At 45.1% G+C, this 17,429-nt stretch overlaps 1 protein-coding gene across 4 annotated transcripts; it reads right to left on the reverse strand.

Moving 5' to 3' along the window:
* Positions 1-9,410: 9,410 nt before the first annotated feature.
* On the reverse strand, positions 9,411-14,679 carry LOC119325340. Of its 4 annotated transcripts, none has more exons than XM_037599088.1 (2): positions 14,048-14,679; positions 9,411-10,236 (listed from the first exon to the last, which is right to left on the reverse strand). In XM_037599088.1, exon 2 carries the CDS (start codon positions 10,012-10,014, stop codon positions 9,454-9,456), a length of 561 nt encoding a protein of 186 aa, XP_037454985.1. In that variant the 5' UTR covers positions 10,015-10,236; positions 14,048-14,679; the 3' UTR covers positions 9,411-9,453. The 4 variants fall into 4 exon arrangements, 1 of the variants encoding a protein (XP_037454985.1); XR_005157479.1 differs by lacking the exon at positions 9,411-10,236 and adding an exon at positions 10,247-10,854 and having other exon boundaries at positions 14,017-14,679; XR_005157477.1 differs by lacking the exon at positions 9,411-10,236 and adding an exon at positions 10,812-10,854.
* Between the last annotated feature and the right edge of the window lie 2,750 nt (positions 14,680-17,429).

Consider the following 17,429-nt stretch of genomic DNA (forward strand, 5'->3'; position numbering starts at 1 on the left):
TACCATTGTACCCCCGGGGGGTAGGCCTATATAAACCCCCCGGGGCACCCATGCAAACGGTTGGGACCTGAATAGAGTTAGACACATAGACCAGGGAGGAGAGAGCTAGCTTTGCTCCCTCCTGCCTCCCGATACAGCTCTAGGAGCACCATTGTAGCCACTTTGCCATAGTGACCATGCGGAGACCCCGCAGAGCAGCAGTAGGGGTGTTATCTCCCCGGAGAGCCCCGAAGCTGGGTAAGATTCGCCGGCGTGCATGTCTACGCCTCATCCCGTTTCCAGGCACCGGCGACGTTCTACTCGCCCCCACCATGATAAGCCATCCTTTGGCATATGTCGCACCCAACCCCCGACACCAGTTCTCGAGGTTTTGCCACTTACAGTCAGGTGTGAGGAGGAGGAGGTCCCCTCCCACAGGCTCCTTCCCGATCCCCAGTCAGAGTGCGTGATGGACGAGGTCTCAGTGGCGGAGATTGCTTCCTCAGAGGGGGTCCGGGGCAGGTGGCCTCGACACCTTCGTCTCCAATAGCCAGGCCGGCGATGCATGTGGCGATTCAGCTTTACGGAGGGGTGTAACGACCGGTTTTCCAATAAAATATTTATTGAGAAACTGCCCTTTTTATAAACCAGTATAGGAAAAATCTTCCTTACTAGTAGACAAATCCTTGATACAGAAATCCAGAAGTACTAATATTATACAGGGTTGAGCTGAGGCTGCTCAACAATTTATTACAAGCACGCCGATATTATACATAAAGGCGGATATGACACAAGGGTGTGGTGACATGACTACTAACTCGTAATAAAAGTGGTGGTGGATATGTCACAGTGAAGTGGGTGACATGACTCCTAATCTTACAACTCATCGAGCGTCGGAGTGAGGCTTGATGATTTTATTCGGGTAGCGGAAGCGTATATGTTAGAAGTGACCAATTCCAGGATCGCACGGGACTGACTGGGAGTCCTTTAGGCATTGGACTCGCTATCGTACTCTTCATCCATAAGATCGCCTTCGTCAACATCTGGCCAAATCAACAACCCAAGTGAGTACTTTGAATGTACTCGCAAGACAGTTCGGACATAAGATATAACAAATGCAAACATGATGCACATGAGCAGCTTAGCAATGCACACTCAGATAATAAATTTGCACGGCATGTTAAATAAAAAGGAAGTCAGGCGGTAGTCCTCCCGAAATCCCAAAATAACTGAAGACCGATCGGGTGTCTGAAGCGACGCCTCGAAAGGGAAAAATAAATTAACATGCCGCAGTCGGGCGTCAGGGCGACACCGCACAAAGGGCTTATATTAAATGGTAAATGACAGTGCATGCCACAGTCGGACGTCTTAAGCGATATCTCGAAAAGGGCTTATAATGAAAGTAAATAACAGGGATGCCACAGTCGGACGTCTGAGCGACATCACATAAAGGGCTTATATCGAAAGTAAATAACAAGAGTGGCACAGTCGGACGTCTGAGCGACATCACAAAAAGGGCTTATATCGAAAGTAAATAACAAGAGTGCCACAGTCGGACGTCTGAGCGACATCACATAAAGGGCTTATATCAGAGGTAAATAACAAGAGTGCCACAGTCGGACGTCTGAGAAACAACTCATAAAGGGCTTACATTACATCGTTCGTATTCAATAAATTCATGAATTTAAATTACTCCGAGGAAATACTCAGTACATAATAATAAACGGGTTTGTCCATCCACAGGAATAACATTCAGCCGGGTCTAACACTCATGTTTATTCACCGGACATTGTCACTGAGACCGACGCTGAGACTGACATAGATAAGTTGAACACAATCCTTGACCATAGATACGGTTACTCGAATGGTTTTGACTCTGCAGAGTTTGTACTCTTTAACCACAGCCAACGGATTTCAGTAGTCACAAAGGACTAGTTCCGTTTACGGTATTTTTAGAAGAAAACACATCTAACCAGTACACACCCATTCCACATCCCGTTGCCAGGGATCACCCTAGGCAACGTTCAAGAAAAACTTTAAGACGGGGAGGCCACAACCTCGAATAGCATGGGATCAAATTTATATCGCGTGTTCTAAGGGGTACCCCCTCTCGGTCCCAACCGGAAACACCCATGCCCCCTGACCGGATGACGGGCTTTAATCCAGGGCCATGGAACCCTCATCACGGCCCCTCTATTTGGTGTGTACGTGGAAAGAGGTTTGCAACATACTAAACCGTATTCCTTGCAGAAAACATGTGGCAACACAAAAAGGGGACAGACGGTAACATGACCTAATCCACGTTAACACTGGAGTTAAACGGTTGACATAAGACTGGCATGCTTCAACAATACCATCTTACCACCTTTCATGTCACCACATGATTATGTTATCTCTCATCAAATGACACATCAAGTTTCGAAGCTCACTTGTAGTTGCCTTGCATGCAATATAACACTTACTGATGCTTATATAAACATGCCATGAAATAACTACTCAAGCAAACATGAAAAACACTCATCATATCAAAGGTTCAAACATGCTTGCCTGGTTCAGAGTAGTCGGAGTCTAGCTCGGCGAAGTTCGCGTCTCCGTCACCTCCGTCGGTATCTACGGTATAAATGAAAGTCGGATACTACGTAAATACCGTGCGTGCACAAAAAGTGTTCCAAATATTATTCAAATAAATATGATAAAAAACTAGACAGAAAAATAAAGATGACAGAACAAGAATCAATTCAAAATCATCTTTTGTTTAAAAGTTATTAAGATTTTAGTCCAGGGACTCATCTGTAATGTAACAGAAAGTTTCCAGGGGGTAGTTTATAAAAAGGCAGAAAAACGTTTCAGTTAGAAAGCGTATTTTGCCCGAAGGCATTTTTAGAAAATGGTTCAAAAAAAAGAAAAAGCTGACGGGGGGGGGGGGTCCCACCCGTCAGGTTTGAATCTTCAAAACAGAGTCACCGGTGCCCGAGGGCTGCGGTGGTCGCCGGCGGCGATCCACGACGAGGTAGGGGGAAAGGAGGGTACCTACGGGTTCACTGAGTCCTTCCACACCTGTGGGTGGTGGAGTTGGTCGTCGGTGGGCACCATGTCGACGGCGGCCTCTACTCCGGCGGACGGCGGTTCGGGTGGTGATGGGTCTCGTCGAGGAGGGCTGCAACCTTCGAATTGAAGCTTGGGTTAGAAGTGTGGGTGCACTAGGAGGTCGCTGACAAGGTATGGGAGGCGAGGTTGCTCTCACCGGAGCGGATCCTGCCGGAGCCCGAAGCGGATCGGGGCGGCCGGAGTCGGGGAAGAAGGCCTCCCGAGGTCTTCCTAGTAGCTAGGCGTGGCTCTGGTGAGGTGGAGGGGTGATGCCTGGTCGAGATCGAGCTCAAGGCCCCCTTTTATAGCCGGCCCGAGGCGGTTGCCGCGATCGGGATTTCTCCGGCGGTGATTACGGCGACGCAGTGGTTGAACGGGGGGTTTAGGGGTCGGGGTAGCTGCAGATAGGCTCACTGGTTCCATCACGGGGCTAAGCTTGGCAAAACTTGGGCGCTACTCCACGCTCTCGACGGAACGGCCTCACGGGGCTCGTCGGCGGCAGAGAGCGTGCTCTGCGCCTCTTTGGCCGCGGTGACTGTGCTGCAGCGTGCAGAGGGGAGGGGGTGGCCACGCGGAGGCTCCGAGTGGCTTGGGCTGTGCTGGTCGACGCCGAAAGGCAGGGCCAGCCCCTGCTAGCCGCCACGGGTGGCTCTGCCACCGCAGAAGACGCCGGCGATGAGGTGCCACGTCGCCACCGACACTTGCACCCGTCCAAACGATTGTGCAGCGCACTGGATAAGAAGAAGGAGCAGTGAGCAACAATCCAAGGTGGCTACTAGCGAGATTATCGACGGGTTCTGACGAAAACGACACCGTTGACTGAAACTGACACTGAAACTCTGAACTTTACTGAATTTTGCCAGGAACAGTGCATGCCAGGTGTTCGATGAAATGTTTTTGGCATGTGGCAATTTCTTCTGGAGTTGATCTTTGGTGAGGTGACCTCTCAATGCACCTGGAGCTGCCTGATTTATCTCAGAATTTTTGGAGAAGAAAAATATTGAATTTCGCCAAAATTAGTAAATCTGGTCCAAACTTGCAGCAAGCGAAATTTGAAAAATTTGAATTGTGGACAAGTGGATCTTGATGGTTCTAGGTTGAGGGTACTAAGTACTAGCCAGGGGAGTTTGTTTGGGACCAAAACTCAAAAGGATTCTGGTGGTTCCTTTGTAAATCACCTAGGTCCAAAATAAATGACAGAAATTGTTTTGAGGGTAAAATAAATAGAATAAAAATAAAAAATGGGTTGAACTTGCTGGAGTTGGATATTTGACTTGACCCAAAGTGGAGGGAGGGGTTTTGGAAGAAAATTCAACATGTGATAGGGCAAAAGAGAAATCTTTAAAAGGTAAAAGAATAAAAACCAAAAGTCCATAGGATTTCTTTTTAATAGAAATAATTGCAAAACCCTCCAATATTATTTGTGTTGAGCCAACACAATTTTTAAAAACCCTTAAGACTAAAGATCAAGGTTGAGAAGGACCTTTCCTTAGAAAAAAATATTTGTCATAAAAAGAAAAGATTTGAGAAGAAGAGTCCCTCAAAAAAAATTCAAATACCCTCCTTTAATTCAAATAAAGATTTTAATGAAAACCAAATCAAAATTTTTGGAGTGTCACAACACCTACCCCCTTAGGAAAAATCTCGTCCCCGAGATTTCAGCTGATCCTCAAATAGGTGTGGGTGTTCTGTCCGAAGAAAATCCTCTCTTTCCCATGTTGCTTCATCCTCGGTGTGATTGCTCCACTGAACTTTGAAAAATTTAATTGTTTTCTGACGGGTCCTCCTTTCAGACTCCTCGAATATTTTTATTGGACGTTTCCTGTAGGTGAGGTCTGGTTGCACGTCAATGTCCTCATCAAATACATGCTTCTCTGGGTTGCTTACGCATTTCCTCAACTGTGAGACATGGAACACGTCGTGGACGTCTGTCAGGTCTTCGGGTAGGTCTAGCTGGTAGGCTACTGTGCCTCTTCGTGCAACTACACAGAAGGGTCCGATAAATCTTGGTGCTAGCTTTCCTTTAACTTTGAACCGTTGCAGTCCCCTCATAGGAGATATTCGCAGGTACACATATTCACCGGGTTCAAAGCTGACTCCCCGATCTTTTCGATCGTAATAACTCTTTTGTCGGCTTTGAGCTGTCTTGAGTCGTTCCCTGATTAGCCTAACTTTCTCCTCAGCTTCCTTGAGCATGTCTGGGCCGAAGATATGACTGTCCCCTGTCTCTGGCCAATTCAATGGAGTACGACATCTCCGCCCGTACAAGGCTTCAAAAGGTGCCATTTGTAGGCTGGCTTGGTAACTGTTGTTGTATGCGAACTCGGCGTATGGCAAGCTTTCTTCCCAACTGGTTCCATAGGTGAGGACACATGCTCTCAGCATGTCCTCTAGAATTTGGTTCATGCGTTCAGTTTGTCCATTAGTCTAGGGGTGGTATGTTGTACTGAATGCTAGTTGAGTTCCCAGTGCTTGTTGTAATTGATCCCAAAATCTAGAGACGAATTGAGTGCCTCTGTCAGATATTATAGTCTTTGGAATTACATGCAGACAGACTATACGGGAGAGATAAAGTTTGGCAAGCTTCTGAGTGGTGTGGGTCGTCTTTACTGGGATGAAATGTGCCACCTTAGTCAATCTATCTGTAATGACCCATATGGCATCATTTTCGTATCGTGACCGAGGTAGTCCGACAATAAAATCCATTCCAATTTCGTCCCATTTCCACTCAGGTATCTTGTTTGGCTGTAATAATCCTGTTGGTTTTTGGTGTTCGACTTAATGCGCTGACATGAATAACAACATGCAATGAATGTGGCTATGTCCCTTTTCATACCGTGCCACCAAAATCCTGAATGTCCTTGTACATTTTGGTCCCTCCAGGATGGATTGAATATGGAGCGGTGTGGCCTTCGGCTAGAATTTGCTGCTTGAGGTCTTCTATATTTGGTACGCAAAGTCTTTCTCTGTACCATAATATTCCCTTATCGTCTATGACGAATTCTGAGGCCTTGCCCAAACTCACTTTTCTTTTTATGCCTTTGATGCTAGGGTGTCCATGCTGAGCCTCCTTAATCTGTTCCATTAGAGTAGGCTGTATTTCCAAATTTGACACATTGCCCTCCGTGACCATCACCAAGTTGAGTTTGGCGAACTCCTGCTGAAGTTCAGGTCTCAAGTTTGGTAGACCGTCGTTGCCTGAACTGGGGTTTCGACTAAGAGCATCTGCCACTATATTTGCCTTTCCTGGATGGTAGTGAATGCCAACATCATAATCTTTCACTAATTCCAACCAGCGTCGTTGTCGTAAATTGAGTTCTGGTTGTGTGAAAATATATTTGAGGCTTTTATGGTCTGTATATATTTCACAACGGTTCCCAAGCAAAAAGTGCCTCCACTCTTTGAGTGCGTGAATGGCTGCTGCCAACTCCAAGTCATGAGTAGGATAATTTTCTTCATGCTTCCGTAGTTGCCTGTAAGCGTATGCTACTACTTTGCCTTCTTGCATTAATACGCATCCGAGGCCCTTCCGGGATGCATCATAATACACTTCAAAAGTTTTGTGTATGTCTGGTACAACCAATACTGGTGCTGTTCTTAATTTCCTTTTTAGTTCTTGGAAACTTTTCTCGCAAGCTTCAGTCCATACAAATTTCTTATCCTTCTTGAGTAACTGAGTCATTGGTTTTCCTATGGTGGAGAACCCTTCAATAAACCTTCGGTAATATCCTGCCATTCCCAAGAAACTTCGTACATCCATTATGCTGGCCGGTGGTTTCCAGCCAAGTACGGCCTTGACCTTTTCCGGGTCTACGGCAACACCTTCTTGGGTTAACACATGGCCTAGAAAACCAACCTGTCTTAACCAAAATTCACATTTGCTGAACTTGGCGTATAATTGATGTCTCCTTAATTCTCCCAGTACAATCCTGAGATGTCCAGCATGCTCTTCTGGTGTCTTGGAGTATACCAGAATATCATCAATGAACACCACAACAAATTTGTCCGTAAACTTCATAAATACTTTGTTCATGAGGTGGACAAAATATGCGGGGGCGTTTGTCAGTCCGAATGGCATTACTATGAATTCATATAATCCGTATCTGGAGGTGAATGTTGTCTTGGAGATATCTTCTGTCCGTACTTTTAATTGATGATACCCCGACCTTAAATCTATTTTTGAGAAAACCTTGGCTTGAGCGAGCTGGTCAAATAAATCATTTATCCGTGGCATCGGATATTTGTTTTTGATGGTGACCATGTTGAGTGCTCTATAGTTTATACATAATCTTAGTGTCCCATCCTTTTTCTTTGCAAATAATACTGGTGAACCCCAAGGTGAGGAGCTGGCTCGTATAAATCCTTTGTCCAGTAATTCTTTTATTTGCTTCTTTAATTCTACCAACTCGGAGGGTGCCATTCTATAGGGCTTCTTGTAAATGGGGGTGGTTCCAGGTGCTAGCTCAATGATGAATTCTATTTCCCGGTCTGGTGGCATGCCTGGTTGTTCTTCGGGAAATACGTCTGGGAACTCACACACCACTGGAACTTTGCTTAACTCTGAAACGTCCACCTTGTTCAACCTTGGTTGCCGTAACATTTGCCTTTCTTGAGCTGCAATTTTTATTGTCTTCCCGTGATGATGGGTAAGAATTACAGTCCGATTGAAGCAATCGATAAATCCCTTGTTGGTGGTTAACCAGTCCATTCCTAGGATAACATCCAGTCCCTTATTTTCCAATACAATGAGGTTTGCCTGAAACTTTAGTCCCTCAAATTCAATAACCACACCTTGGCAGTAACTCTGAGTAACTTGCTTAATCCCGGGGGACTTGATGATCATGGATTTTTCCAAGGGAAGCATCGAAAAATTATTTTGCAAATCAAATTTCTTTGAAATGAACGAGTGAGAAGCTCCAGAATCAAACAAAACCGTGGCAGGTATTGTGTTGACAGGGAACGTACCGAGTACGATATTCGGGGCATTCTGTGCTTCCTCCTTGGTCACATGGTTCAAGTGACCCTTCTTGTGATTGTTATTGGGGTTGAAGTTGTTGCGTTTGGGTGCTGAATTATTGGCTTGGGAGCTGAGTTCCTTGGCTTTGGGCACTGTTTGGCATGGTGTCCCTCCTCTCCACAAGCGTAGCAAGTAACACCTGGGCGGTATGCAAAATCCTTGTCCCTTGCATGAAATTTTTTGTTTGGGCGTGGAACATTGGTTGTGGACTTGTTTGCTCCATTCTTCTGAAAATCAGTCTTGTTCCGGTTGTTGCGAGCATGAGTAGTCTGGTCCCTTTTGCGCTTGCGAAAATCCTCCAATCTGCGGCACTCATTTTCCAATGTAATGGCTTTGTCCACAAGTGTTTTAAAATCCGGAAAGGTGTGTACGACCAGCTGGCATTTAAGTGCTGGTGCAAGACCATCCAGAAATTTTTCCATCTTTTTATTTTCAGTCATGTGCTCTTCGTTGGCATAACGAGATAATTGAGTAAACTGACTGTTGTACTCAGTCACTTTCCTGCTTCTCTGCTTGAGGTCATCAAATTCCCTTTTCTTGATCTTCATAATGCTTCTGGGGATGTGCGCCCCACGAAAACCTTCTTTAAATTCTTCCCATGTGATGTTATTTTCATCGGGGTGCATGCGTAGGAAATTCTCCCACCATGATGCAGCTGCTCCAGTGAGGTAGTGAGGTGCATATAGTACCTTCTCACGGTCTGAACATTGTGCAATAATTAATTTCCTTTCAATGTCTCGAAGCCAATCATCGGCCTCAAGCGGTCTATCAGTGTGAGCGAATGTTGGGGGACGTGTATTTTGTAGTTCAGACAACTTGAAATGCTGCTGATATGTTTCACGGTGATTTCCCATATTGATAACATGATTCATCATTTCTTGATGCTGCTGCTGGCTTTGCTCATAAAGGCGGCATACTTGAGAAAATGCTGCTTCACTGCCTTGCTGACTTGACTGCCCCTGTGTGAAATTGTTACTTGTCTGGGTACCATAATTTTTTTCCGGCGGGCTTGGCATAGAACTAGTCCAAGGGTGAGGCATTTTCCACTCTGGGGTATTTTGGCAAAACTCATGAGAAAAACTGGGGTGGAAAAATAAATAATTTTGGAAAGGCGGAAATTTAAGAACTCCAACATTTTTCAAGAAAATGCTTGATTGCGCATGGAGAAGGACCGCTCAGTACATATCTTACACGCATGCCGTAATTATATAATACATCACTCAGGATGTGCGTACACATTCCTGACATGTTATTTAGGCTAGTGCACTTCTCCCAGTTCCTACATGATGCGCATACAAACTACTTCTCACAACCTACATACATATAAACATATCATACAAGCTGGTACATCGCACGGCTGCTAGGTGCACTCAGTCGGAGATGGTGAGAATTTCCCTCGGCCTGCCGAGGGTAAGACCTAGTGATGCTGGAGACTCAACCTCCTCCTCACTAATAGGCTCCAGGCGCGAAGTGCTGAGTTGAGGCGCTGGTGCGGGTGCGGCCGGTGGTGCAGCACTGACCGGAGTAGGAGCAATGACCTGGTCAAACTCCTCAGTGGTTGGCAGGCGGCGAGCACTAGCGAAGATGGCAGGTGTATAGGATGCTGCGGACGAGACGTAAGTCAGTGGTGGTGCTGTATGGAGGAGCTCCCTCCTGTTGGCAGAACAGCCCTGCACGAAGTCCATACGAGCAGCCACAAAGTCGTCCACGAGGCTATCAAAAGCTGCCTCGAGAGCCTTGAGGTACTCAACCAGCATCTCAATAGCCTCATCTCTCTCTCCCCTAGGGCAAGCGAATGCATAGTGACAAGTGTATGGCACGTGGCAGGGGAGGTAGCGGTAGCGACGAGCCTTCATCGAAGGGAGAGCATACCGGAGACGAGCTATCGCCTCACGGGCAGCCATCTGCATAGCATGCCTCTCCGTAGGCATGGCCCTTCCCACAAATCAGAAGCGGCGTGACTCAGAACGTTCTCCCTTGAATTGCACCGCGGCCTGGTGCATTGACACGCTGTCGCTGATCTTGTGCTGGTAGAGTGTGAACTCCGGACGAGCCGATGGCCTGATCGCGACTTTGATGATGGAGACGAGAAGCTTGATAAATCCCTCAGGTACATTGGCGAACACCTGTGACTCACAGTTGCTGCCAGCCATCTACAAAAGTAGACAAAAATTCCGAATAGTCAAACCATAAATTTATGATGACTAACAGAAAATTGCTACATTTGCTAAATATTAAAATAGCACTCATTACGCTAATAACCGATTAGCGATCGCACCTAGTGGCTTCCTATATTCAGCCTGGCTCTAATACCAAGTTTGTCACGACCGGTTTTCCAATAAAATACTTATTGAGAAACCGCCTTTTTTTTAAACTAGTATAGGAAAAATCTTCCTTACTAGTAGAGAAATCCTTGATACAGAAATCCAGAAGTACTAAATATTATACAGGGTTGAGCTGAGGCTACTCAACAATTTATTACAAGCACGCCGATATTATACATAAAGGCGGATATGACACAAGGGTGTGGTGGCATGACTACAGACTCGTAATAAAAGTGGTGGTGGATATGTCACAGTGAAGTGGATGACATGACTCCTAATCTTACAACTCATCGGGCGGCGGAGTGAGGCTTGATGATTTTATTCGGGTAGCAAAAGCGTATATGTTACAAGTGACCAATTCCAGGATCGCACGGGACTGACTGGGACTCCTCTAGGTGTCGGACTCGCTATCATACTCTTCATCCATAAGATCGCCTTCGTCAACATCTGGCCAAATCAACAAGCCAGGTGGGTACTTTGAATGTACTCGCAAGACAGTTCGGACATAAGATATAACAAATGCAAACATGATGCACATGAGCAGCTTAGCAATGCACACTCAGATAATAAATTTGCACGGCATGTTAAATAAAAAGGAAGTCAGGCGGTAGTCCTCCCGAAATCCCAAAATAACTGAAGATCGATCGGATGTCTGAAGCGACGCCTCGAAAGGTAAAAATAAATTAACATGCCGCAGTCGGACGTCAGGGCGACACCGCACAAAGGGCTTATATTGAATGGTAAATGACAGTGCGTGCCACAGTCAGACGTCTTAAGTGACATCTCAAAAAGGGCTTATAATGAAAGTAAATAACAGGGATGCCATAGTCGGACGTCTGAGCGACATCACATAAAGGGCTTATATCGAAAGTAAATAACAAGAGTGCCACAGTCGGACGTCTGAGCGACATCACAAAAAGGGCTTATATCGAAAGTAAATAACAAGAATGCCACAGTCGGACGTCTGAGCGACATCACATAAAGGGCTTATATCAGAGGTAAATAACAAGAGTGTCACAGTCGGACGTCTGAGCGACATCTCATAAAGGGCTTATATTTCATCATTCATATTCAATAAATTCATGAATTTAAATCACTCCGAGGAAATACTCAGTACATAATAATAAACGGGTTAGTCCATCCACAGGAATAACATTCAGCCGGGTTTAACACTCATGTTTATTCACCGGAGATTGTCACTAAGACCGACACTGAGACTGACATAGATAAGTTGAACACAGTCCTTGACCATAGATACGGTTACTCGAATGGTTTTGACTCTGCAGAGTTTGTACTCTTTAACCACATCCAACGGATTTCAGTAGTCACAGAGGACTAGTTCCGTTTATGGTATTTTTAGAAGAAAACACATCTAACCAGTACACACCCATTCCACATCCCGTTGCCAGGGATCACCCTAGGTAACGTTCAAGAAAAACTTTAAGATGGGGAGGCCACAACCTCGAATAGCATGGGTTCAAGTTTATATCACGCGCTCTAAGGGGTGCCCCCCTCTCGGTCCCAACCGGAAACACCCATGCCCCCTGACCGGATGACGGGCTTTAATCCAGGGCCATGGAACCCTCATCACGGCCCCTCTATTTGGTGTGTACGTGGAAAGAGGTTTGCAACTTACTAAACCGTATTCCTTGCAGAAAACATGTGGCAGCACAAAAAGGGGACGGACGGTAATGTGACTTGATCCACGTTAACACTGGAGTTAAACGGTTGACATAAGACTGGCATGCTTCAACAATACCATCTTACCACCTTTCATGTCACCACATGATCATGTTATCTCTCATCAAATGACACATCAAGTTTCGAAGCTCATTTGTAGTTGCCTTGCATGCAATATAACACTTACTGATGCTTATATAAACATGCCATGAAATAACTACTCAAGCAAACATGCAAAACACTCATCATATCAAAGGTTCAAACATGCTTGCTTGGTTGGGAGTAGTTGGAGTCTAGCTCGGCGAAGTTTGCGTCTCCGTCACCTCCGTCGGTATCTACGGTATAAAAGAAAGTCGGATACTACGTAAATACCGTGCATGCACAAAAAGTGTTCCAAATATTTTTCAAATAAATATGATAAAAAACTAGACAGAAAAATAAAGATGACAGAAAAAGAATCAATTCAAAATCATCTTTTGTTTAAAAGTTATTAAGATTTTAGTCCAGGGACTCATCTGTAATGATACATAAAGTTTCCAGGGGGTAGTTTATAAAAAGACAGAAAAAAAATTCTGTTAGAAAGCGTATTTTGCCCGAAGGCATTTTCAGAAAACGGTTCAAAAAAAAAGAAAAAGCTGACGGGGGGTCCCACCCGTCAGGTTTGAATCTTCAAAACAGAGTCACCGGCGCCTGAGGGCTGCGGTGGTCGCCGGCGGCGATCCACGGCGAGGTAGGGGGAAAGGATGGTACCTATGGGTTCACTGGGTCCTTCCGCACCTGTGGGTGGTGGAGTTGGTCGTCGGCGGGCACCACGTCGACGGCGGCCTCTACTCCGGCGGACGGCGGTCCGGATGGTGATGGGTCTCGTCGAGGAGGGCTGCAACCTTCGAATTGAAGCTTCGGTTAGAAGTGTGGGTGCACTAGGAGGTCGCTGACAAGGTATGGCAGGCAGGGTTGCTCTCACCGGAGCGGATCTTGCCGGAGCCGGAAGCGGATCGGGGCGGCCGGAGTCGGGGAAGAAGGCCTCCCCGAGGTCTTCCTAGAAGCTAGGTGTGGCTCTGGTGAGGTGGAGGGGTGATGCCTGGTTGAGATCGAGCTCGAGGCCCCCTTTTATAGCCGGCCCGAGGCGGTTGCCGCGATCGGGATTTCTCCGGCGATGATTAAAGACATGCCAGTCGTTGATCCCTAGCGAAACGTTTTTCTGTCTCTCCCCCAATGCTTGGTCAACGCCCAGGAGAAAAAGCACTGCACTCATCTCTGCTGTGTAGTCCGCCGAAACCGCCACCGCAGCTGGGTGTCATGCAGGTTCCAGCTTGGCCCCCGCGCCAGCATCTCGCCTCGCCGGCTTGCGTTTGGTTGCAGCTTTTCCATCGACCAGTGCAACTCATCATGGCTCGGGCGAACCACCGGTTGTATCAAAAAAGTCTATGGTTCCAGCATAAAATGTCACCGGTTGTAGCAAAAAAGGTTATCGGTTGTAGCAAAAAAAGCACCACTATTTACACATCCCAGCAAAAACACTCGCCATCTTAAGCAAAAAAAACACTTCTGCCAGTTGCATAAAAAATTGATGTCAGTGCCAGCAAAAAATGTTGCCGGTTGTAGCAAAAGGGATTGCATTTGCGCATCCCAGCAAAAAAAGACTCATTTTGATTCCAACAAAAATTGTTGTTGGTGCTAGCAAAAAATGTAACCGGTTGCAGCAAAAAGAATCACCATTGCGCATTCAAGAAAAGATAAATCGTTCGATCCCAGCAAAAACACTCGTCGATTCCAGCAAAAATTGCTGCCCGTGCCAACAAAATATATCGGCGGTTGTAGCATCCAGCAAAAAACACTCGTTCGATTGCAGCAAAAATGCCCATCAATTCCAGCAAAAAATGCCACTGGTCCCAGCAAAAAATGTCGCCGGTTGTAGCTTTCACTTACACCAGAGACAATTTTCTCCTTCATCGCCTACCTCGTCAGCCTTGCCAGCATCGGTCGTCTCCTCCACATTTGCAGGCTTCGCCGTCGAAGGGTTGCAACCCTCAAGCTCGCAGCACCATGAAAGTGTGGGGATGGAGCTCTTCCATGGCTGCTAGGAGAGGAAGGTAGGTGACGAGGAGTGTGGGGTTCATCCATGGTCTGTTGGTTAGATGCATTCAGGTGGTCATCAAGGGCTCGGCATGGAATGGATTCAGCGTGCACGAGTGCTTCACCTCTGAGGTCGTAAGCCGAGGAGAAAGAGCAGAGAGATAAGGAAGACGGAGGAGGAAGAAATTCAGCGTGCACGAGTGCTTCACCTCTGAGGTCGTAAGCCGAGGAGAAAGAGCAGAGAGATAAGGAAGACGGAGGAGGAGGAAATTCAGCGTGCACGAGTGCTTCACCTCTGAGGTCGTAAGCCGAGGAGAAAGAGCAGAGAGATAAGGAAGACGAAGGAGGAAGAAATTCAGCGTGCACGAGTGCTTCACCTCTGAGGTCGTAAGCAGAGGAGAAAGAGCAGAGAGATAAGGAAGACGGAGGAGGAAGAAATTCAGCGTGCACGAGTGCTTCACCTCTGAGGTCGTAAGCCGAGGAGAAAGAGCAGAGAGATAAGGAAGACGGAGGAGGAAGAAACGAGTGGCTGACTCGTGAAGGGATAAATGTGAAGCGGCGAATAGGCGAATAGATAAGAATTATGTGGTCTGGAGTGGGCATCCAGCTGTAGCCAGGTAAAATAAATGGGTGGTTAGGTCTCGCTTGATCCAGCGCTGCGCGGGCGACCGGCCAGAGATTCGGCCGGCGCGCCGAACACAAACATTTACCATAGAAGATTCAAGCTTAACATGATAAGTCAGGTCCTAGGTCGTCTTGCAACCATCCGGTTCTCACACGCATGAATCACATCTAAACATTTCTAGAATTTAAACATGTCTGAGAGACATAATTTGGTTCACCGAAAGTTACCAAAAAACTTAACTGTTTCCCACAAAACAAAAGTTAACTTCGCTTTTTTCTTTTTGATGTCAGCATGAGATTCGATCGACTGTACAGCGTCCACCACCAGAACCCGCTATGTTCCTTCCCGCACGAGGTCGCTCTGTTCATTCTCACTTGCTCGATCCCTTGTCTATGGCAGCCAGGAAGCAGAGCAACTCTGTTTCGCTCTTCATAACGAAACCAAACACAGGCCCACTTGGGCCATAGTTTTTTTAAGTAAAGGGAAAACCCAGGAATTTCTGCTTCTCTTGTAGTACAACCCATACTGTGTAGAAACCCAACAGCACTAATTGGTGTGAGTCAGTCATATAGTTAACTGTTTCTTCCGCTAAAACAAAAAAGTTAACTGTTTCTCAAAAAAGAAAAGTTAACCTTCATTTCTTTTGTTTGATATTGAAGCTTGAGACTCAATTGACCGGATGACTCATTTGTCGACATTTCTTCCCGTGCTCTTGGACGCCTGGCCTGCTGTTCGCAAGGTTTCATTCATGGAACCACCAACTATAAGCTTAAAATATGAAAAACATGTCCCTCCCGGTTCTCTCTTGCAACCATCCAGGACTTTTGCAAGCATGAAGCGTGTATAAACATTGTGCTGGGATATTAAAGTGGTCTGAAAACCTCGCACGTGTTCACAGCAAGTTTAGTGGTGGGTGAGGCCCCCCTGTTGCGCTATGTTGGATAAGATTTACATGTGATTTTTTTGCAGGACCATAAAAGGTACTATGGGCCATCAGATGACACTATCAAGACAGGGGGGACAAGGTTTTTCTTCGGGTTGCCTTTTTTCCTTTTTGTTTTTCTCTGATTTTATTGATTTCCTTTTTTTTTCTTTCTTCGATTTTCAGCAGGGTTTTTTCCTTTTCTTATTTAACACATGTATAATATTTATACACAATTTTTTAGAAAAATTATATGCATTAGGAACATTTTTAAATACACTTTTAGCATTTTTATAAATACATGAATTTTATGCTTTAAAATATAATTTTCGATATCTACTTTATTATACACATTGCACATTTTGGGTATACCTATAAAACATTTTTTATACTCATTATTTTTTTTCAAATAAACTATTAATTGTTTTTAAAATACATGTTTCGAACCATTTTTCAAAAACATTTCAAACATTTGTCAAAGAAATGTTGAAATCTTTTTTGGAATGGTACAAAACATTTTTTAGATTATGCAAACTTATATTTACATTATTAAGATATTTTTAAAATTTCAAAAACATATTTTTGAAATGCAAGAACATTTTCTAAAAATGTAGCGTACATCTGTTTGGAATGGTTTGGGTATTTTTTTTTGAATAAAAAATATTTTATTTACATTGTATAAACTTTTTTTTGAAATGCATGAATATTTCTTAGATGCCCCGAACATTTGTTAACTTTTTTAAAAATTATGCTAAATTTTTTTACACCGTGTTAAATTTTAAATTTTTCTTTTTTATTTAATTTATATGTTTTTTGAATATGTGCATTTAGAATTGTTTCGAAAATATGAGCAAAAGAAAAGAAACATAAACACATAGAAAATCAAACTTACCTGGAGGAAGGTCATTTGGCTGGCCCAGTCTCCGTTTCTAGAAATCCTGCGGCGGCGCCACGGCGGTGGCACAGCCTCGAACCTTCGAATTCCGGTGACCACGCAAGACGGCAGGGACGAGCACAGAGTCGCCCATCAGATAAGGCGATGCTGCTTGCCTGGTGCTGGAGCCAGTAGGTTGAATGGTGCGGGCGCCGTCAGAGAAGGAGCGACAACGGCTACGGCTGCTGCAAAGTCTTGGCTCTGCTCCTTGTGGAGAAGGTTAGCAACCTTGCCGCCACTAGCACACAATCCATTCAAATACTAGCATAGTTACAGATTTACTGTACTAGTCTGAAGTCTGAACCTCTCTGTTACAGATTTACACAATCCATTCAATCTATTCAAAGTGAATAGTACCCCAAGCAATTTGTTCAGTGGATTTACAGATTTACACAGATTTAGCAAGTTGTAGCAATTTGTTCATGAGGTGCAGACGATTGACATTGCTGGTCTGAACCAATTTGTAGTAGCCGAAGCATAAGTAACAACTCAACTGTCCTCTGTTTTATACAGTAAGTTGCCAAATATGCTCAGTGGATTACTGGAGTTGACTATCCTCTGCTGCTAGCTAAATTTTTGTTTGAATTTGAGAATACGTTCGGTGTGAAATTAACGAAATATTTTCTGAAATGTCTGATAAATATTTTACAAGTTACTTGTACCAACTTGTGCATGAGGTATATCAGTTCACTCTACAGTAGAGTTCACAGTTCAGAGTATAGGAGTGACAAAACAGAGAGCGACGATGTTGTGGACGAGCGCGCCTGCTCCCGCTAGTTTTTTTT

Source organism: Triticum dicoccoides, chromosome 6B, assembly GCF_002162155.2.
Source record: "Triticum dicoccoides isolate Atlit2015 ecotype Zavitan chromosome 6B, WEW_v2.0, whole genome shotgun sequence".
Classification (NCBI taxonomy): Eukaryota; Viridiplantae; Streptophyta; class Magnoliopsida; order Poales; family Poaceae; genus Triticum; species Triticum dicoccoides.

Coding starts and splice junctions, on each gene's coding strand:
- LOC119325340 (XM_037599088.1), bottom strand. CDS start 10,014: ATGCCTACGGAGAGGCATGCTATGCAGATGGCTGCCCGTGAGGCGATA.